Raw genomic sequence first — 19,579 nt, 5'->3', positions numbered from 1 at the left:
GGCACCACTGCCACTGTCGCCAGCGGTTAGTCACTTAGACTAACTACACTCCAGAACTCACCTAGAACAAAACACAATGAAACAAGCCAACTGGTATGCTGCATTCCATCTAAACCATAAACTCTTTTCCAATAAAGCATAATCCATAAAGAAGAAGGAACAAGTACACCATATGGGCAGACCTCAGCAGAGGGACCAGGAGACATGAAGTATCATGACACCTCTAAAAGAACACAATAACTCTCCAGGATTAGATACTGACCTGAAGGAAATCTATGAAATCACACACAGGATTCAACATAATTCCTATAATTACTGTAAGTAAACTCAACAAGATGCAAGAGAACACAGATATTAATGAAATGAAGAAATTTAATGAGTACCATGAAAATATTACTGAGGAGATACAGTTCATGAAAAAAACAAACTAAATAGAAATTTTGGAGATTAAATCTTCCATTAGTTAAAAACAGACAGAATTGAGAGCTATAAGAAAAATAGACCGGGTGAGAAGAAGAATTTCTGTCCTTGGTTCCAGTTGTGGGTAACTGCCTAGGTTGCTTTATGCCTAGGCAAGTATTACACTGCTGGGAGAAAAACAACCAATAGCTGATGGGCACTCTGGGCATGGGTGATGCCAAATTTGTGTTAACTATACCAGTGTGCCAGCGCCGTTGCTTATTCCCTTTTTTTTTTTTTAAGATATGTGGGGAAGGCAGAGAATCCTGGACCAGATCAGGATATGGACATGCACAATGGCCCCCAGCAGGGTCAGGGTGGGAGACTGGGAAGGGCTGTAAATTGTCCTGGGAAGGCAGTCTGGGGATGTATTGGAGTGGCTGAAGGCATGTTTGACAGGGAAGGAATGACTTCTGGGTGCTTCCACGGACAAGGCCATTGCACTCACAGGTGGGTTAAGTGCTGGAGCTGAGAGGGAGTGGTTTAGAAAAGGGAAACCAGAGGGCATGTCTGGGTCAGGCCAAGGCACCTATCCACATGGGAGACCTGGGCTGGGCTAAACAGCATCATCCACTGCCCTCAGGTACAGGACAAGCTGGGACATGGGGCATGACTGGCTGGGCTAGGCCACGGTAGCCACCTGTGAATGTCAGAGAAGGGGGTGGCCCACCCACTGTAATGCAAGGGAACTGGATCTATGGGAAGATTCTGTAGAGGACTTTTGAACGCCCTTATATGGACTTATAGCACCTACTGGTTTACACAGAGAGTAGAGGGGTGATGATGGGTCAAGCCAGAATGAATCACAGAATTTACCTGCAGGAACCTACCTGATACTTGCAGGAGCTGGGGCTAGGAGGAGGCCAGGTGGTGGCCAGACTGCAGCATCCATTGGCACATGCAAGAGTTAGGACTGAGAGTAGCCTATGCCAAACAAGGTCACTGTATCCATTGGCACAATTAGGACCCACAGCTGGGAACAAGCTAGGTAAAGAAACTTGGAGACTACCCTGCTGTACCAGAGCTCCCACTTGGGAACACAGGAACCAGAGCTGGTGGCAGGCTAGGCCAGGCAAGGTTACAGTATTTCTCAGCATTTGTATGGGCCAGGTCTGGGGACAAGCCTGGCTGGGCCAGGCTGCAGCACATGCTGGCATGCACGAGAGGCAGGACAGTTTGTGGGCCATGCCAGGCAGGGCCAGGCTGCAATTAGTGCCAGTGAAAGCTGAGGTTCCAGGCTGGATTAAAGCATCTGGCAGCACATACAAGACCTGGGGAACTCAGAGGACTATCCTGCTGGGCAGCTGCTTCTACTGGTGAGTGCAAGAGCTGGGGCTATGGGCAGAACAAGCTGAGCAAGTCAGAAGCACCTATCAGAGTTTGTGTGGACTGGATCTTAAGGTGGATCAGACTGGGGTAGGCTCCAGCACCTGCTACCGCTCACAAGTCAGAATGGATGTGGTAAAGCCAGGCTAGGCAATGGTACATGCTGGATCACATGAGAGCTGGGTCTGAGGTTGGGCCAGGCTGTAGCTGAATGCTACTAATCTGTAGCACCCACTGGTGAGAGCCAAAATGGTGTAAACCAGTCAGGCTAGGCCACAGAACCCATCAGTGAATGCTGTGTGGGAGCTGGCTATGTCAGTTTGGGCAGCAGCATCTGCCAGCACACGTGAGATCCATTTCTGGGAGCAGGGGACTGGCAGGGGAACTTAGGCAATTTCTCTGCTCTGCTGCAGCTCCTGCTGGTGAGCATGAGAGCCAGTGCTGGGAACAGGAGAGAACAGGATGGGCTGCAGCACCCGTTTGCAAAGTTGTCAGCTGGATCTGGGGGCAGACTGGGCAGGGTCATTCCTCAGCACATAGGCATAAGTGAGAGCCAGGATGGGATATAGACCAGGTTGAATTAGACTATAACACCTACCAGTTTACATAAGGACTGAGGCTGGGAATGGGCCAGGTTGGACTAGGCAGATGCATTCACTGGTAAGAACTGGACCTCTGCATGCTGGGTTGAGAGAGGCTGCAGCACCTGCTGCTGAATGCTGAGACTGGGAGCAAGCCATCCCAGACTGAGCCATAGCACCTGATGCATGCACAAGACCTAGGACTGAGAGTGGACCTAGTAGGGGGAGCTCCAGAACTCCTCTGCTAGGTTGCTGTTTCCACAAATGAGTGTGAGAGCTGGGACTGAAGGCAGGCCACACTGGACAAGGAGGCAGCACCTATCATGCATAACGGTTGGGTGTAAGGATGAGGTAGGCTGAGCTAAGCTACAGCATGCATGGGTATGCAGAAGAGCTGATGGGATAAGGGTTGGGCCAGGCTAAGGATACTGGAGTGGGCCTGGTAGGGCTTATTGGGAGCTGCCCTGATAGGCCACAACACCTGCAGCACTACAGATTGGGTCTGTGGCAGGCTGTCTGCATTGGGCTACAGCATATGAGATAAAGGGCTGGGATGGAACTGACCAGGCAGCTGTATCCACTAGAATGTGTATTGGTTGGTGCATATGACAGGCAAAACCTGACCCTGTAATGGTTGGTACACACAAGAACCAAGACTGAGGTCACACCAGGCAAGGTTTCTTGGGAGACTCCCCAACTAGACCACAAGACTTAGACTCACACCACAGGAAAAAAATCACAGGATGTATGATCAGACCTTAGAGTATTTGTATCTGGACTGGGCCTCTTCAGCTACTAATTCCCGTGCAGTGGACAGCATGTCCAGATGCACACAGTGGCTGTGACAACCAGCTTATTCAGATCAGCAGGGAACATCAGCTGCCTTCTCAGAGGATGGAAAGCAGAAGAGATTCGACAATTCTCCTGGCCAAGCTTTGCAGCATGTCCCTGGGTCTATGTATATACTAAGGTGGACTTCGTCGATCAATAAGCCTTGCAAAGATTTTCCCAGCCCTGGAGTGATGAAACTGGCAACTTCTCAGAACTATCAAAATCACTCAACTAACACTGTTGGAGCACTCTTCTCTACATTAGAGTCTCTAAGGTGTCATCAAATGACTGCCCCCCCCTTTCCTGGATGCTGATGTAGGTTGTCAGCAATTAGTGCCCCCTGCCACTCCTCCTCTGCAGACACAGGAGGTGGAAAAAACTGAAGCATTTGTCCCACCCTCTTTCCTCCATACCTAACTCTCTCTATCCTAATCAGAGACATGCATCAGCATAAATCCCTCTTGACTAAGTAAACAATATTAAAAAGAAAATAAAATTTTAAAAAGAGGATTTCTGACATTCGGGCCAGTGCAGTGTGACTCAACAGAATCCTAAAGACAGAAAAGAGCAGAATTGCATATAAAGAAATTAGATTAACATTAGATTTTCTGGCAGAAACCCTACAGGACAGAAGAGCGTTCAATGATAAATTCAAGATCTTAAAATACATACACACAAAAACAATGAAGCAAAACAACAAAGCTATCCTTTATTATTATTATTATTATTATTTATAAGAGTTTATAAAGTTGATTAGGGTGGGAAGGATCAAGGGTTAGAGAAAAGTGGGTGTGATCACTGTTTCCAAATTTTCTATTTCTTCTTCCTGTTTCTGGGGGCAGGGAGGACAAGGAGAGAAGACAAACCCAGTCTCCCAACCTCCCCAAACCTGGGGATGGGGAATAGCCACCCGATGTCAACCCAGGATTCCCATGTGCCACACACTCCAAGGGTTCTGCCCAGTGGTTTTGATAGTTGTGAAATGTTGCCAATCTCACTGATCCAAGGATGAGGGAACCCTTTCAATGTCTATTGGCTGACATAATCGACCTTAGAGTCTCGGTTCACCCAGATATTTGTTGTCATCATTTCTCTGGGATAATTGTTCATTTGTTCTGCTTTGCTTCTTCTGACAAGGTACTAGATGTCCTCTGCAGGTCTCAATGGGCTGTCATATCTTCCATGTAGATCTGGGCCAGCTGTCCACTGCTCCATCTTTTCCAGTGAAGAGGACCAGTCTTTGCAGATGGGCCCAGGGACACGGGCCAGATGACCCAGGCCTCATTGGACCCCCAACCCATGGGGCTCATGGACACGGCATTCACTGTGTAGGTGGGTGAAAGAGCTAGGCCAGGTGGGAGGAAAGCCCTGCCAGATGCCCATTCCTGGGGCATATGGAACTGACACCCACTACTCAGGTGTGCTCTAGAGCCTGGCCCAGGTGACTCAGGCCCCACTGGACCTCCACAACACCATAACGTTACGTAATATGTTGCTGAATGACTAATGTGTCATTGAAGAAATGAAAAAGAAAATCAAAAACCTCCTGAAGAAAATGATGCTACTGTATGATTTATGAGTGAAGAATTTAATATGAGGAAAAACTGTTTTGAAGAAGTGAAAATAAAAACAAAAAGCATAAAAATCCATGAGATATAGTTTATCCTCCATTTCCTCGAGGTAGTCTTCAGTTAACTCTGAGGCTGGTAAGGCTTTTGCTCCTCTGCAGGGGCATCTTCAGTAATATTTAGTGTGCCCCTGTCTCTTCCTTTGCTCTTAGACATTGTTCTTCTGGTTAGCAGATTCTTTTCCTTAGAACAGATTTCTAAGCTGTTTTGTCAAACACAGGTCTACAAGTGATTTTGCTGAGTGCATTTGATACCCAGTTCTCTGTTTGCAGTCACTTGTGCCACTCCTTCCAATGAGTTTCAGTTCTGGATTCTTGTGTTAGGCTTCCACCACAGTCTCTGTAGCCCCCTCTCTTGGCTCACCACTCTCCACCTCATTTGATCCTGTGATGTGGCTGTACTATTGTCTGTACCACCTTTCCACTTCCAGTTTGAGCAGTACCCAGGATTAGGGAGACACCAGTTGTCCTAAATGACTAGGTTGCTGGTGGTGCTATTCTTGTTGAAACCTGCTGGCCATTAGGTTTGAGATCCACCGAAACTTATTTTGAGTAGTAAAATGCAAAAGTCTGAATCATTTTCCCTGTGGGACCAGTGCAATGCACTGAGCTGGAAGTGCACACGCACAGCTCACTGTTGCCCTTCCAGACTCACAGCCTTTACCACACTGTACAGAATGGCTCCTGATGTGCCACTGGTGGAGTTCTGATTTTGCTGGCAGTTAGGTCTGGGAGCTGCCCAGACCTGTTTTGGGTGGAACCTGTAGAATGCCATCTCAGTGCAATGGAGTGAACCAGAAATTAGTTTGTTCCCAGTTTAATGCATGCACAATCCTGTCTATACAAAATGGACTCGATGTGGCTCTGGTGAGGGTCTGGTCTGTGAGGTTCACTACCATCGGGGTCTGCTGCTCTATCTCTGCTCCTGCTTGAATCATACAAATAAACAGGATTAGCAGTTCTTTATCTGGATTCACCCCCCTGAGTTCCTGATGAACTTCCCCTCCCATCTGGCCACTGGTGTAGCCCAGGCCTCTGGTGGAGCACAGACCACTTGCTGACTGCCACTGGGGTGTCTGGTCACTGTAACACAACACTGTTGTCTCTGCTGCGTTCCCAGGTCCCTTATGCTTCAGGTGCCCCTCTGACGTCCTCTCCAGTCTCCTGGAATGTGCCCTCTCTGCTTCACCCTAGCTAATGATTCTCCATCTGTTTAAAAGTGTCCTTATCTTATTCTAACATCTTGATTCCAGGCATAGCTATTCTAACATTATCATATACCAAAGAAAAAAAGAAAAATCCAAATAAATAAAATTAGAGGTGAAATAAGTGATATTACAACTGACATCATTGAAATACAAAGGATCGTAAGAAACTGCTATGAAGAAACATATACTAAAAAATGTAAAACCTGAAGGAAATGAATATATTCCTGCATCACATAAAAAACTATACACTACATTTACAGATTCATAACAAATAATAAGAGTAAAGCAGTAATCGAAAGTCTTTCATCAAGGAGAAGTCCAGGACATGATGGCTTTTTTACTGAATTTTACAAAGCAGTCAAAGAGGAGATGACTCCAAAACTTTGAGAAGTATTCCATAATATTGAATGGAATACAGAGGAACTCTGCCAAAACCCTTTTATAAGGCCAGCATTGCTTTGATACCAAAACCAAAAACACAATACAAAAGAAAATTATACACCTATTTCCCTAATAGACATAGATAACAAGATACTAACAAATTGAATCCAAAACCACATAAAAATTCATGTATCACAATGAAGTGAGATTTATTGCATAAAGAGTAGTTCAACATTTGCAAATCAATAAATATCATAAGTTACATCAATTGGATGAAGAACAAAACCGCAGGGTCATGTCAATATTTGCAGAGAAAGCATTTGATGAGATTCAATACCGTATCATGATTTAAAAAAAAAAACTCTCCACAAGTTAGGAATAGAAGGAATATTCCCCATTATTAAAAAGGCCATTTGTCACAAGCCAATAGCCAGTATTATTTCAGATCTGAAACAAGACAAAGATGTCCACTTTCACCACTTTTATTCAATGTAGCACTGAAAGTCTTAATAAAATGAATTAGGGAGAGGAAAGAAATAAAGGGCATCAAAAGTAGAAAACAGGAAGTCAAATTATCCATGCTTGCAGGTGACATGATGTTGTACATGGAAAACATAAACACTCCACCAGAAACCTGATAGAATTGATAAACCAAGCCAGTAAAGTTTCAAAAAGCAGTCGCTTGTTTGTATACTAATGACAAACTCAAAGAAAGAGAAATCAAGGAAAGGATCTCAGGAACAATATCCACAAAAAAATTCAAACATTTAGGGATAAATTTAGTCAAAGAAATGAAAGATCTATAAAGTGAAAGTTACCCAAAATTGATTAAAGAAATTATTCAGGACACTAAAAAATGGGAAGATAGTTCTTGCTCATGATTAGAAGAATAAATATCATTAAAAGTCATGGAACCTAAAGGAATCTATAGATTCAGTGTAATTCCTATGGAAATACAAATGTCATCTTTTCAGAATTAGAAAAAGCAATCCCAAAATTCATATTGAATCATAAAAGAGCCTAAATAGCCAAGGTGATTCTGAACAAGAAAAAAAACAAGCTGAAGGCATTGTAATACCTGACTTCAAATACACTACAGTTATAAAAGTTTTTATGCCGGTATAGTACATAGATCAATGGAGCAGAACAGAGCCCAAGATTAATCCACATACATACAGCCAACCACTTTTTGACAAAACCATTCAGACCATAGAGTGAATAAAGATAACCTCTTCTGGGCGTGGCACTGCAGTGCATTAGGCTAATTCTTCATCTGTGGTGCTGGTGCATATCCTTGACTGCTTCACTTCTGATCCAGTTCCCTGTTAATGGCCCAGGAAAGCAGAGGAGGAGGGTCCAAGGCCTTGGTACCCTGCATCCACATGGGAGATTTCAAAGAAGCTCCTGGCTCCCAGCATCACATTGGCTCAGCCCTGGCCATGGCAGCCGTTTGGGGAGTAAATCAGCATATGGAAGAGCTCTTTCTCTGTATATACCCCATCAGTAATTCTTTCAAGTAAGGCAAATAAATCCTTAAAAAATAAAATTTAAAAAGGTAACCTCTTCCACAAATGGTGCTGATAAAACTGGATGTAGAGGTGTAGAATAAACAGATTAGGTTCCGTGTACAAAAATGAACTCAAGATGAATCAAATACCTAAATTTAAGATCAAGAAATTATTAGAAAAATGCAGGGGAAACCTTCAAGGACATTGATATAGGGGATGATTTCTTAGATAAGATCTCCAAAGCACAGACAACAGAAGGAAAACTAAACAAATGAAACTATCAAACTCAGCAGCTTTTGCACAGCAAAATAATCAGACATATGAAGAGGTATCAAACAGCACAGGCAAATACATTTTCAACTACCTAACAAAGGATTAATACCCCAAATATATCAGCAACTTAAAATCTCAACAATAACAAAAACAACCAATCCAGGTAAGAAATTGGCACAGGATTTCAATAAATGGTCTTCAAAAGAAAACATGCAAGTGGTCAACAAACATATGCAGAAAAATGCTCAACATAATTAACCATCAGGGAAATGCAAGTTAAAACCGCAATGTGATACCACTTCACCTCTGTCAGAATGGCAAAAGGACAGCATTACCTTCCTTTGCGTGATGGCGTAGTATTCCATAGTGTATGTGTATGTATACCACATTTCATTTATCCACACATCAGTTAATGGGCTTCTTTATTATTGTGTTACTTTACTGGAATGTTCTTCACATTTGCCTTTGGTTTAGGTGGGTACTATTCCTCTTCTCTGTCAAGAGAGCATCTTTAAGTACAAGGAATAGCATCTACCAAAACCAAAGGCAAATGTATGCTGACTTTACATGATGCAACTTTGCTGACCTCTCATGAGTTCTAATAGTCCCTTATTTGTGACTTTGATTCCATTACATAAAAGATTATGTAAACAGGAATCATTTGACTTTCTTCTTTCCAATGTGTATCCCTTTGATTTATTTTTTTCTTGCCTAAGGATTCTGACTAAAATTTTCAAGACTATGTTTTCTTCAAGCATTTGAAAATATAAAAAGTGTTTAAGCCTTGAAGTATGTACAAAATCAGCTATTGTACTCATGGACTGGAAGGTCATACTTGCTTACTCCAATTCTATATTTTAAAAATGTAAGGACACTTAAGACTGTAGATTACACAGTCTTTCTGTTGAGTCTTTGTTTTGTTTCCTGGCAGCCAGTGAGAATAGGCAAAAGAGCTTTAATTTCCATGGGTAGTTAAGCTAATTCGAAGCCAATAGCAGTTTTGGGGAGGGTTAATTTAGTCCCTCCTTACTCTCTCATGCAAAGCGTAGCTCTGAAGTTCATGGCTACTGCCATATGTTCTACTGAAGCTGACAGTTCTTTTCACCAAAGATTATAGGAACTGAAATTGACGTTGTGGCATAGAGGATAAAGCCGCCATTTGTTACATATGGACATCCCACACTGATGCTGCTTTAAGCCTTGGCTCTTGCAATTCTGATGTAGCTACCTGCTACAGTGCTCAAAAAAGAAGCAGAGGTTTGGCAAGTCCTGGGATCCCGTGAAACCCATATGCAAGACCCAGGAGAAGCTCCAGGCTTCTGTCTTCAGAAACCATTTGCAGCCATTTGGGGTGTAAATCAGCAGATGGAAAATTCTCTCTCTCTCTCTCACTCTCTCTCTCCATCTATCTACCTCTCTCCCTTTCAAGAAAACAAACATTTTAAAAGATTAAATGAACAAAAATTCCAGTTGCCAAAAAATCTATAAAGAAATGAGTATTAAGTTCATATTTCCGGATATCATTTATAGAATCTTAGCTCCTCAGTTATTTACTACCTTGGTAGCAAACTCATACCATACAGTTATTACAGAATCATTCTAGAAATGCAGGAGAACTAATTATACCCTTCAATTTTATAGGGATATGAAGAACTGCAGGGAACCAAAATGCTGGGAAGCAGTTACGTATTTCAAGGTCTCAAGGTCTTCATTTGTAAACTGAGTACAATAGTCTTGTCACGTACATCTATTTCAGGTCCTGATGTAATTGCATTAAATAATGTGAAGGGCACCAAGTAAGAGGCAGCAGTTGGTATATTTTCAACATTATTATCATAGTCATCATCGTTGCTTCCTCAGTATGACATCATCACTCGCAGAAGGATAAATAAAGGACAGATTGTTGTCAATCTAAGGATTCACCAAGTAGATGGCAAATACAGAGCTAAAACCCGAGTAAATCGAATCACCAGTCTATTTCTTTACTCATCATTGCCAAAGTGACTTTTTGGATGGCTACCCCTTAAGGTATGACCATGGCACACAATTTTAATTTGGTCTAATCAGCATTAAAAAACTTATGATAATGCATTTCTTATACTTAAGTTCTGGTTTCAGTCTCATTAGCTTAGTGTGCTAAGGAAAATATATAACATTTATTTGAACACTTTACCTTCTGAAAATATATATGTATTTAATAATGCTATATCCTATAGACTTGTTCCAGAATTAAATCACTTAATGTAAATACATTTTTAATTTTGTTCTAAAAATATAATAATAAAAATTTAGTTTTGCCAAGTATTTAAATGAAACAGTAGCTTTAGATACACTGAGAACAAAAGATAAATGAGAAAGAATATATCCTCATACAGGTATTCCCAACTGAGTTTAATATAGGATTAGGACAAAAAAAAGATGAAATAGTAAATTACGTATCACAATAGTTTTTTTTAAAAAAAAGATTTATTTATGCTTATTGGAAAGCTAGATTTACAGAGAGAGAGAGAAAGAGAAGGAAAGAGAGAGACTAAAAGAAAGGTCTTCTATCAGCTGGCTCAGTCTTCAAATGTCTGCAGTGACTGGAGCTGAACCAATCTGAAGCCAGGAACCAGAAGCTTCCTCTGAGACTTCATGCATGTTCATGGTCTCCAGACTTTGGGTCATCGTTCACTGCTTTTTCAGCCACATGCAGGAAGCTGGATGTGAAGTGGAACAGCTGGGACATGAATTGGCACCCATATGGGATGTCAGTGCTTGCTTGCAGGCAGAGCATCAGTCAGTTGAGCTATCACAGCCCAACAACATGGTTTTAACTAATCTTTAAACCTACAGACACTAATTAACATTTTAAGAGCTATGGGTAATAAGATGGATTTAAGGTATGGAAGATGACCATGTAAGGCTGAAGTTTTGAGTTAAACTAAGAGAAGAGCTCCAAAATGAATTTTGAATATGTTTTGAACACAGTACAGATTGGAAAGATCAATTTTAGAGTAAGTATGTACACACAGAATTGAAGATCAGAATGAATGATTCGATGCAAAGATTTTGGTTGGCTTGAAGTGTCAGAGGAACTGCAGTTCAGCTCTCTTGTATACCGGGGTGGCAGGTCACATGCTTACTTGACAATTGCTGCTACCTTCCTCACAAATAAAAAGAGTCATTCTGTAGGGCCTCTAGCTTCCTTCCCCTTTGAACCAGAGAAAAGGGAATATAAAGCATGAATCTTAGTAGGATCATGGGCTACCCTACAAGGAATATGAACTATTTACCCCTGAGAGTTTCTCTGATAATTGATATAGCACTATTCTCCAAAGTGTTATTCTCTGGATTAGGGGTTGAGCTGTCTCAGTAATGAGATCTCCAGGCACTCTGCTGTTTGGATTGTGTTTTCTGCCATTGATCACTTGGGATTAGTAAGGGCTGTTTTGGGCAAGGAGATTCAGGATTTGGAAGACAATGTGGTAACTTATTAAGAGCCCTCAAGCAAGAGTTACTGCTTTGTAATCCAAAAACAAGATTTTTTCCTCCCAGAGAGTAGGACTGTGGGAATTTAGAGAAAATTACTTTGACTTTTCATTGAATTATCTAGGCACTGGACAACTGAGGTAGGCATTATTTTCTTCCCTTCCAAGTAGTTCTATTTAGGTATGGTCTTCTATGTGGTGCCTACGGATTTCCTGACAAGGGGAATCCCTACTCAAGTGTATATGTTTTTATATGACCTTAGTGACTCTTTGATAAGGAACTTCTAGACAACTTGGTAAAATATTGTAATTCTACAAAGTGATGTCAAGTTAATTAACTGATGAGTTTTTAGGTAATTTTAATAGTTAAGCTGACAGAAATCTGGGAAACATTTGTGGTTGTTGGTAAAAATCCATAATCTAAAATTGTAGGTAGTTGGATTTTCAAAGTGGTGGCATGAGTACAAATTTCTAGAAGACCCAAAAGGCATCCTACCCTGTAGGTTTTGCTCATCTATTTGATGGTATGAGAAATGTTTATCACTGCTTGTACTCAAGCATCTCACAGGCAGTGAAAGCCCAAGTGAAGAGGCTGGAAGATGGTCTCTCAAGCAAAGAATGCTGTTTTAACATTTTGGAAAGGTAGAATGACAGGCTAAGGTAGAGAAGAGGGATGTAAACCACTCTAAGAGTCCTTAATGAGTCTCATGTGATTGGTGCTCATGAGTCTATACATGACAGCAAAGATTGTGATGGCTGTCTTTTTAAATCCTAACGTTTCTTACAATTTGTGATAGCTTAACACATCAGATATTGAACAAAGTTATATTTGAAAAAGTAAGAAAATATTTTGTTTAAACCAAGTAAAATGCACAGACGATAATAAAAAGTCAGGAAACAAGAGGATGAATAAGTTTCCTTTCTTCAAGAAAGAATGTAAACTGTATGTGTAGCACATGGTCAAGGACAGACTTCTTTTAATTTCATTCACATGAAGGAAAAGGAAAGCAATAGAACTACAGAGTCAAAATCATTCTCTGATTTGTGAATTTTTTTTATTGCATCTTCCCTAATTTTAAGCCTCTCATTTCTTTTCTCGCCTACATTTTCTATGTCCTAGATTAGTAATCCTGCTCTTTCTAAGCCAATGTTAATTTCCCCACTTCATGCTGTCTTCTGTTATTGATTATTCTGCTAAAGTTGAACATACAATGATGCTAGAGTAGTGTGCTTAGCAAGTTAGTGATTTTTATTTAACTAATTAAGTGGTAGAGGAAGGGAAAAGAAATTCTTTAGATTGTGACCATCTGAGTATTGCTTAACCAAAACCCTGTCCTTATTGGCAGGATGGTTGCTTCTTTCTTTCTCTAAATAATATTGAAGTGTATCTGATATACCAAAAACAATGCATGTTTAAGGCATATAATTGGAGAGTTTGGATGTTTGCCTATACCCATGAAATCAGTCCCACCAAAAAGTAAATGGATGTATCTATAATCTTCAACAGTTTCCTTTTATGCCTTTATTTTTTGTTTTCATTTTGTTTTGTAGCCAGATATCTACAAAAGATAAGCCCTCTAAAAAAACCTTTTTAAGTGCATAATACAGAATTGTATGACAGCCACATGTGTGTAATAGACCTCCAAAACTAATTCATTGTTCATAACTGAAATTCTTTAATTATTTAACAGTGTTGCCTCATTTCCATCTTCCTGGCTTCTGGTAAGGATCATACTATGCTATACTCTTCTTCTATGAATTTGACTGTATTTCTAATGACCTCATGTATGTCAAATCAAGGATTATTTGACCTTCTGTAACTGGCTTATTTCAGCTGCTGATATTATGCCCCATAGGCTACCCTGTATTGTTGAAAAGAGCCAGATTTTTCTCCTTTTTAGAATGTAACATTACTATCCTATGCGTATTCCACATTTCTGTCACCTCTCTTTCTGTGGATATTTCTGTTATTTTCATACCTTAACTATTGTGAATAATGGTGGATTGACCATGGACTTACGAATGTCTCTTTCAAAAGCTGATCTCAATTCATATATATGAATAGATACTCTATAACGATTAGCGAGTTTCAAGTCAAAATCACAATCTGATATCTGATATCACTGTGGAATAATTAGGATAGATATCATAAAAATAATTGTTATCTTTGTAACAAAATCATCAAGTATATGGAGAATTTAGAAATCATATGCTCTTTGTGGGGAAGTAAAACGTTAAAGCCACTATGGAGAAAATATGCAGCTACTCAAACAATTAAGCATAAAATGACTATAGAACCCAGGCAATCCTATTTCTGGGGAATAGTTAGAAGCTGAGGGGCCTAAGCGCCATCTTTCCAGGTTTATGGTGTGCCAGACTGGGCTAGAATCCAACACCAGCTGGTGCTCACAAGAGTCAGGAGTGGGTGTAGGAAAGGCTGAGCTAGGTCTCAGCTCCCACTGAACCATTTGAGAACTAGGTCTGGGAGTGGACTAGTGTGTGGCTGGATTGTATCGCCAAACAATAAGAGTTAGAATGGGTGTGAATTGCTCAGACAAGGCAGCTGTATAACAGCCAGGACAGGAGGTGGGCCTAGGTAGGTTGGCCCAAGGATTCACAAGTGTGCATGAGATCTGCAACTTGGAGGTAACCTGATAGAGCAGCTTGGGGAACTCTTCTGTCAGGATGCAATCCCTGCAGGTGAGCACAAGAATAAAGACAGAAAGCAGCCCAGACCAAGCCAGGTTACAGTACCCGCTGGCATACATGTGAGTCAGGTCTTAGGGCAGTCTGTGGGCCACTTTATAACACCCACTGGCAGATCTGAGAATCAGGATGGGGTACAGGACTGGTCAGGCTGAAACACAACACACCTAGTAGGTCTGAATGGGCTGTGGTAGACTGCAGCATCCACCAGCAAGAACTGGAACTGGGGCAGGGCCAGCCTACAGCACCCACAGGCAAATGCTTAGGTGAAGTGGGCCATGCCAGACTGGGCTGTGGCACCCACCAGCAGAAATAAGACCTGGTGCAGGGGTGGGAAGAAGAAGAGCCTAGTAGTGGGAACAGTGGGGGCTCCCATGTTGGGCCGCTGCTCCCAATGGTGAGCTTGAGAACTGGGACCAATGGCAGACCAAACTGGACAAGGATATAATAGCTATTGTTCTTTACATGAGCTGGGTTAGGGGGAGAACCAGGCTAGCTAAGTGACTGTATCCACTGGTGCATGCATGAGTCAGAGTAAGTGCGGGTTTATTGGGCTTTTCTGCAGCATCAGCTGGCAAATGCTGGGCTGAGGGCAAGTACTGTCAAGCTAGGCTGCAGAACCACCTGGAAAGGGCAAGATCCAGAGCTGGGAATGGTCATAATTGGGAAACTGTGGGCACCCCTCTGATGGGCTGCAGCTCCCACCAGTGAGTATGAGAACCAGGACTGGGGGTGGACCTGGATGGACAGGCAGTAGCACCTGCCAGCATGAGTGTAGGCTGGATAGTGGGGTCAGTTGGTGTGTGCAAAAGCAAAATGGAATGCAGGACAGACTGCAACAGTCTGCTGCATGTATTATCATGTGCAGGAACCAAGGCTGAGGGTGGGCCTAATGGGAGGAGTTATTGGAGGTCACTCCAACCATCCTACAGTTCTTGCTGGTGTGCATGAGGGCAAAGTATATGGTGGACAGGATTAGGCTGTTCCACAGCATCCGTTGGTTTATTAAGAGATGGGGCTAGAGCCAAAACTGACCCAGCAATTGCAACTGCCTGTGTTTGTAGGCTAATGTGAGTGACAGACTGAGTTGAACCCTGTACTGGCTAGCACACACTAGAGTCAGCTCTGGGGTTCCCTTTAGATGAGGTTTCTTTGGAGACTGCTCCAACTAACCTGCTAGATCAGAACTTCAACTACAGGGAGAATTGCGCGATGTGTGGTCTGACAATAGAGTGCTTGTGCCAGAACTGGGTATCCTCAGTTGCTGAAGATGGTGCAGTGGACGGCATGCCCACATGAACATAAGGAATATGACAACTAGTCCATTGAGGTCTTCAGAGGATGTCTAATACCATGGAGGACAGAGCAAATTGGATAGCTCTCCCAGCCAAGCATTCACAGCAAATATCTGGGTGAATGGAAATTCTAAGGCAGACTATGTCAGTCTTGGACCAATGAAATCAATAGCATTTCAAAGCTACCAAAACCACCTGAGCAGTACCATGGGTACATGCTCTACATTGGGTGCCCTGGGATGACATCAGGTGGCTGTACCCCATCCCCAGGTACTGATGCAGTTAGGTTGCTAGGTGCAACTTCTCTCTTTCTCCTCTTCCCCAGATACAGAACGAAGAAAAGGAAAATTGGAAATAATGGTCTCATCCACTTTCTGCTACTCTTCAGCCCTTCCCAATCTAATCAGTAGTCCACATGGGCATGCATCCTTCTCAACTATGTAAGCATCATAAAAAATAAAACATAAAACAATGCAAGTAAAGAAAGAAGCTGAGGGACAGAGATTTGGTGCAATGATTAGGACACTATTAGGGATCCCCGCACACCACATCAGAGAACCTGGCTTTGAGTCCCTATGTTTTTCCAGCTCCAGCTAACTGCTAAGCCACACCGCATAGCAGTGAAGGAGTCTGCCACCCAGGAAGCCCAGATTGAAATCTTGGATACTGGCTTCAAAGTGGGCAAATCCCAGCTGTTGTATTTGGGGGAGTGAATCAGAGTCTAAAAAGTTTTACTTCTCTCTTCGTGTGTGTGTGTGTGTGTGTGTGTCTTTCTTCCACTTAATACATACATAAGTAAAATCTAATGAGAAACAAACTGAAAGCAAGGGTTGTTTCTACAATTCTATTTATTTGTTTCTGTTTTACAGCTCATTTCTATCTCTGTTCTGAATCCCAGGGTCCTAGAGCATTAGTTTTTGGAGTATGGTAGAATATAGAGGCCATAGGTGACGGCTGAGCATCTCAACAACAGTTGGATTCTAATGAGTTTTCAGGGCTAGACAATGCTAGAGGCTGGAGACAAACTTGACTCAACCCTTGATCCATCATATTCTGCTCCATGGTTAATGCATCACACATTTCTTTCCCTTTCCCAGCTTTTTCAGACCTACTCCAACATCAATGCTGAAGTCAAATTCGACTGTGACCGACTTCCTCTTTGAAGGATTTTCCAGCTTTGGGTGGCAACACAGGCTTATCTTCTTTGTTGTCTTTCTAACTTTATACTTACTGACTCTCTCTGGCAATGTGATAATTGTGACCATTATTCGCCTGGACCGTCACCTCCATACTCCCATGTACTTCTTCCTTAGCATGCTTTCTGTCTCAGAGACGTGCTACACTGTAGCAATCATTCCCAGGATGCTTTCTGGGCTCTTAAGTCCTCATCAGACTATTGCTATCCAAAGTTGTGCCTCTCAGCTGTTCTTCTATCTCACCTTTGGCATCAACAACTGCTTCCTGCTCACAGCCATGGGGTATGACCGCTATGTAGCCATCTGCAATCCCTTACGTTATTCAGTCATCATGGATAAGAGGACCTGTGTCCAGTTGGTCTGTGGTTCACTGGGAATTGGCCTGGGCATGGCCATTGTCCAGGTAACATCTGTATTTGCTCTGCCCTTCTGTGATGACTTTGTTATCGCCCATTTCTTCTGTGATGTAAGACCCTTGCTGAAGTTAGCCTGTACAGATACTACTGTGAATGAGGTCATCAACTTGGTGGTCAGTGTCTGTGTGCTTATACTGCCAGTGGTTGTGGTCTTCATTTCCTACGTCCTCATCATCTCCACCATTCTTAAGATTGCTTCAGCTGAAGGTCGGAAGAAGGCCTTTGCCACCTGTGCCTCTCACCTCACTGTGGTCATCATTCACTATGGCTGTGCCTCCATCATCTACCTCAAGCCTAAATCCCAGAGCTCCCTGGGGCAGGACAGACTCATCTCTGTGACCTACACTGTCATCACTCCCTTGCTGAACCCTCTCGTGTACAGCCTGAGGAACAAGGAGGTCAAAGATGCTCTCTGCAGAGCCATGGGGAGAAAGCCACTCTCTTCAGAATGAAGCATGTAAAGTATATAATTTTTAACGCTGTTTCAATGATACCTTTATATATGAGTTCAAGAATAATAAATTAAATTGTATTTGATACTAAATCTTTATGTTTCCTTTTATGGTAGCTATGGCTTTCTGAATCCTTCAGACCAGAAAATGAATTTTCATACACTTATGAAGGTAAGAAAAAGTTTTATGGGCCTGGGTCACTCATATCCAAAAGGACTCATCCTCAAAAATATTTGGAATAAACTGTAAATTATATGTTTCCAGTAAAATATCATGTCCAGGATATATATATATATATATATATATATATATATATATATATATAATCACCTGGATTTGGATATGACAATAACTGTACATGTGTTAAAGCATCCCATGGTCTCCCCTAAAAGTAAACGAGTTTTATGTGTCAGGAGAAGTGTTCTAGAAGGTTTATAATAAGAGATTTGGAAACAATTTCAGAAATATTTTGCTATTATTGTTAAGGATATCAGAACAATTTGTTCAGCCTTTTAAACAAGTAAGTGAGGAGACACAACATCTCTGGATTTCTCTGGACATTGAAGATTTTCTTATAATCATATTTTGCAACTTGTTAATATATTTGCAAAGATAGCCTGAGAAATTTTCAAAAGGCTAGAGACCTACTTCTCAAGGGAATGCAGCTCCTTATATAAGTAGTTTAGATGTGGGAACACATACACACACTCAGCTACAGAACACAGAATGGATTGTTCACATGCCTGAGATGACCAGATGAGAAATGTCTTCAAGAAAGGACAGCACACTGAAAAGGTCAATATTTTGCGTCCTTTTAATACAGAATTTAAAAGGAGAGAAGTTGAAAGAGCCAAGAAAGAGAATAGTTCATTCTGCAAGTACCTCTACAGTTTCTGAAATAGTTTTATTAATACAAGAGCTTTAACTGTGGATTCTGAAAATACTAATGAATAGAAGTATTAAACATGGCATAATTTTTTCAATAAGCTCCTAATTTAGTAAGGGATAATTTCAAGGAGTTTTCTCCAGAATATTCCTAAATGTAAACATGAATTAAAACAGTGCCTCATGGGAGAACACTGGTGAAAGTGGTAGTGTGTACTCTGGGCAAGGCAGGATCCTTCTCTGAGGCTGCTTCTCCATTCTAGTCTTCTCGACTGAAGACTAAAGCATACTCTGAGTTTCAGACACTTTTCCAGTATCCCAAATTTCTATGGCCAAATGTGTTGACCTGTTGAGGAAATACAGAACTTGGTAAAATATCATGAAATCCATTGGGGGCTGAGAATGCAGTAATTTAGTGAGAAACCAACGAACATGTTTCACTTTGCAAAAGGCAGTGTTTGTGAAGTCTGATGCGGATAAAACGTATGTTGGCTTGAGCATACAGATTTCTAGAAATGATAGAGTCTGTTTATATCCTAATAATTTAAAACATGTGCTTTGTAGTTCCACTTAATTTAGATGAAATCTGATGGCCCGATGCCATGCCGTCTCCCTCCCCAGTTTGAATGTGATTGAGGAAATGATATGCTACATTACTATAGCATGTTAGGACCCACACACACCTTCCTTTGTGCTATGGCAGCGCCTTGTGATATGGGCTTCAGCTGAGTCTCATCAAGAATCATGCTCCCTAATGCCTGTCTCCTCCAGTGTCCCATTCACTTTCTAAAGTTGCCTCCCCTGCTTCCTCTATATGGGAATATTGGCTCAGCTTATAGCAGTTTTGAGAGGCTTTTCTCAGCTTCAGAGTCCTCATCCCTGAGCTGATTTGAGCTTCTTTCTCTGACTACATCACATTTCAACTTCTCCCCCTTGCTGCTCCTGCTTCCTTTCCTCCCTTGTGG

General features: G+C 41.8%; 1 protein-coding gene and 1 pseudogene across 1 annotated transcript; one reads left to right on the top strand and one right to left on the bottom strand.

The window, feature by feature from the left end:
- The window catches only part of LOC105941517 (olfactory receptor 10J1-like), a 30,256-nt pseudogene extending 13,529 nt beyond the window's left edge, over window positions 1-16,727 (bottom strand).
- A 40-nt stretch (window positions 16,728-16,767) lies between these two features.
- On the top strand, window positions 16,768-17,729 carry LOC101516435 (olfactory receptor 10J3). The gene has a single exon (XM_004589268.2). The coding sequence runs from the start codon at window positions 16,788-16,790 to the stop codon at window positions 17,727-17,729; it is 942 nt and encodes a 313-aa protein (XP_004589325.2). The 5' UTR covers window positions 16,768-16,787.
- The last annotated feature ends 1,850 nt before the right edge of the window (window positions 17,730-19,579 follow it).

Source organism: Ochotona princeps, chromosome 2 (genome assembly GCF_030435755.1).
Source record: "Ochotona princeps isolate mOchPri1 chromosome 2, mOchPri1.hap1, whole genome shotgun sequence".
Taxonomy (NCBI): domain Eukaryota; kingdom Metazoa; phylum Chordata; class Mammalia; order Lagomorpha; family Ochotonidae; genus Ochotona; species Ochotona princeps.
Note: the sequence above shows the minus strand (reverse complement) of the source record. Positions and strands in the feature narration are given on the sequence as shown.

Bases quoted from the DNA above. Each gene is read 5' to 3' on its own strand.
- LOC101516435 (XM_004589268.2), top strand. From the start codon at position 16,788: ATGCTGAAGTCAAATTCGACTGTGACCGACTTCCTCTTTGAAGGATTT.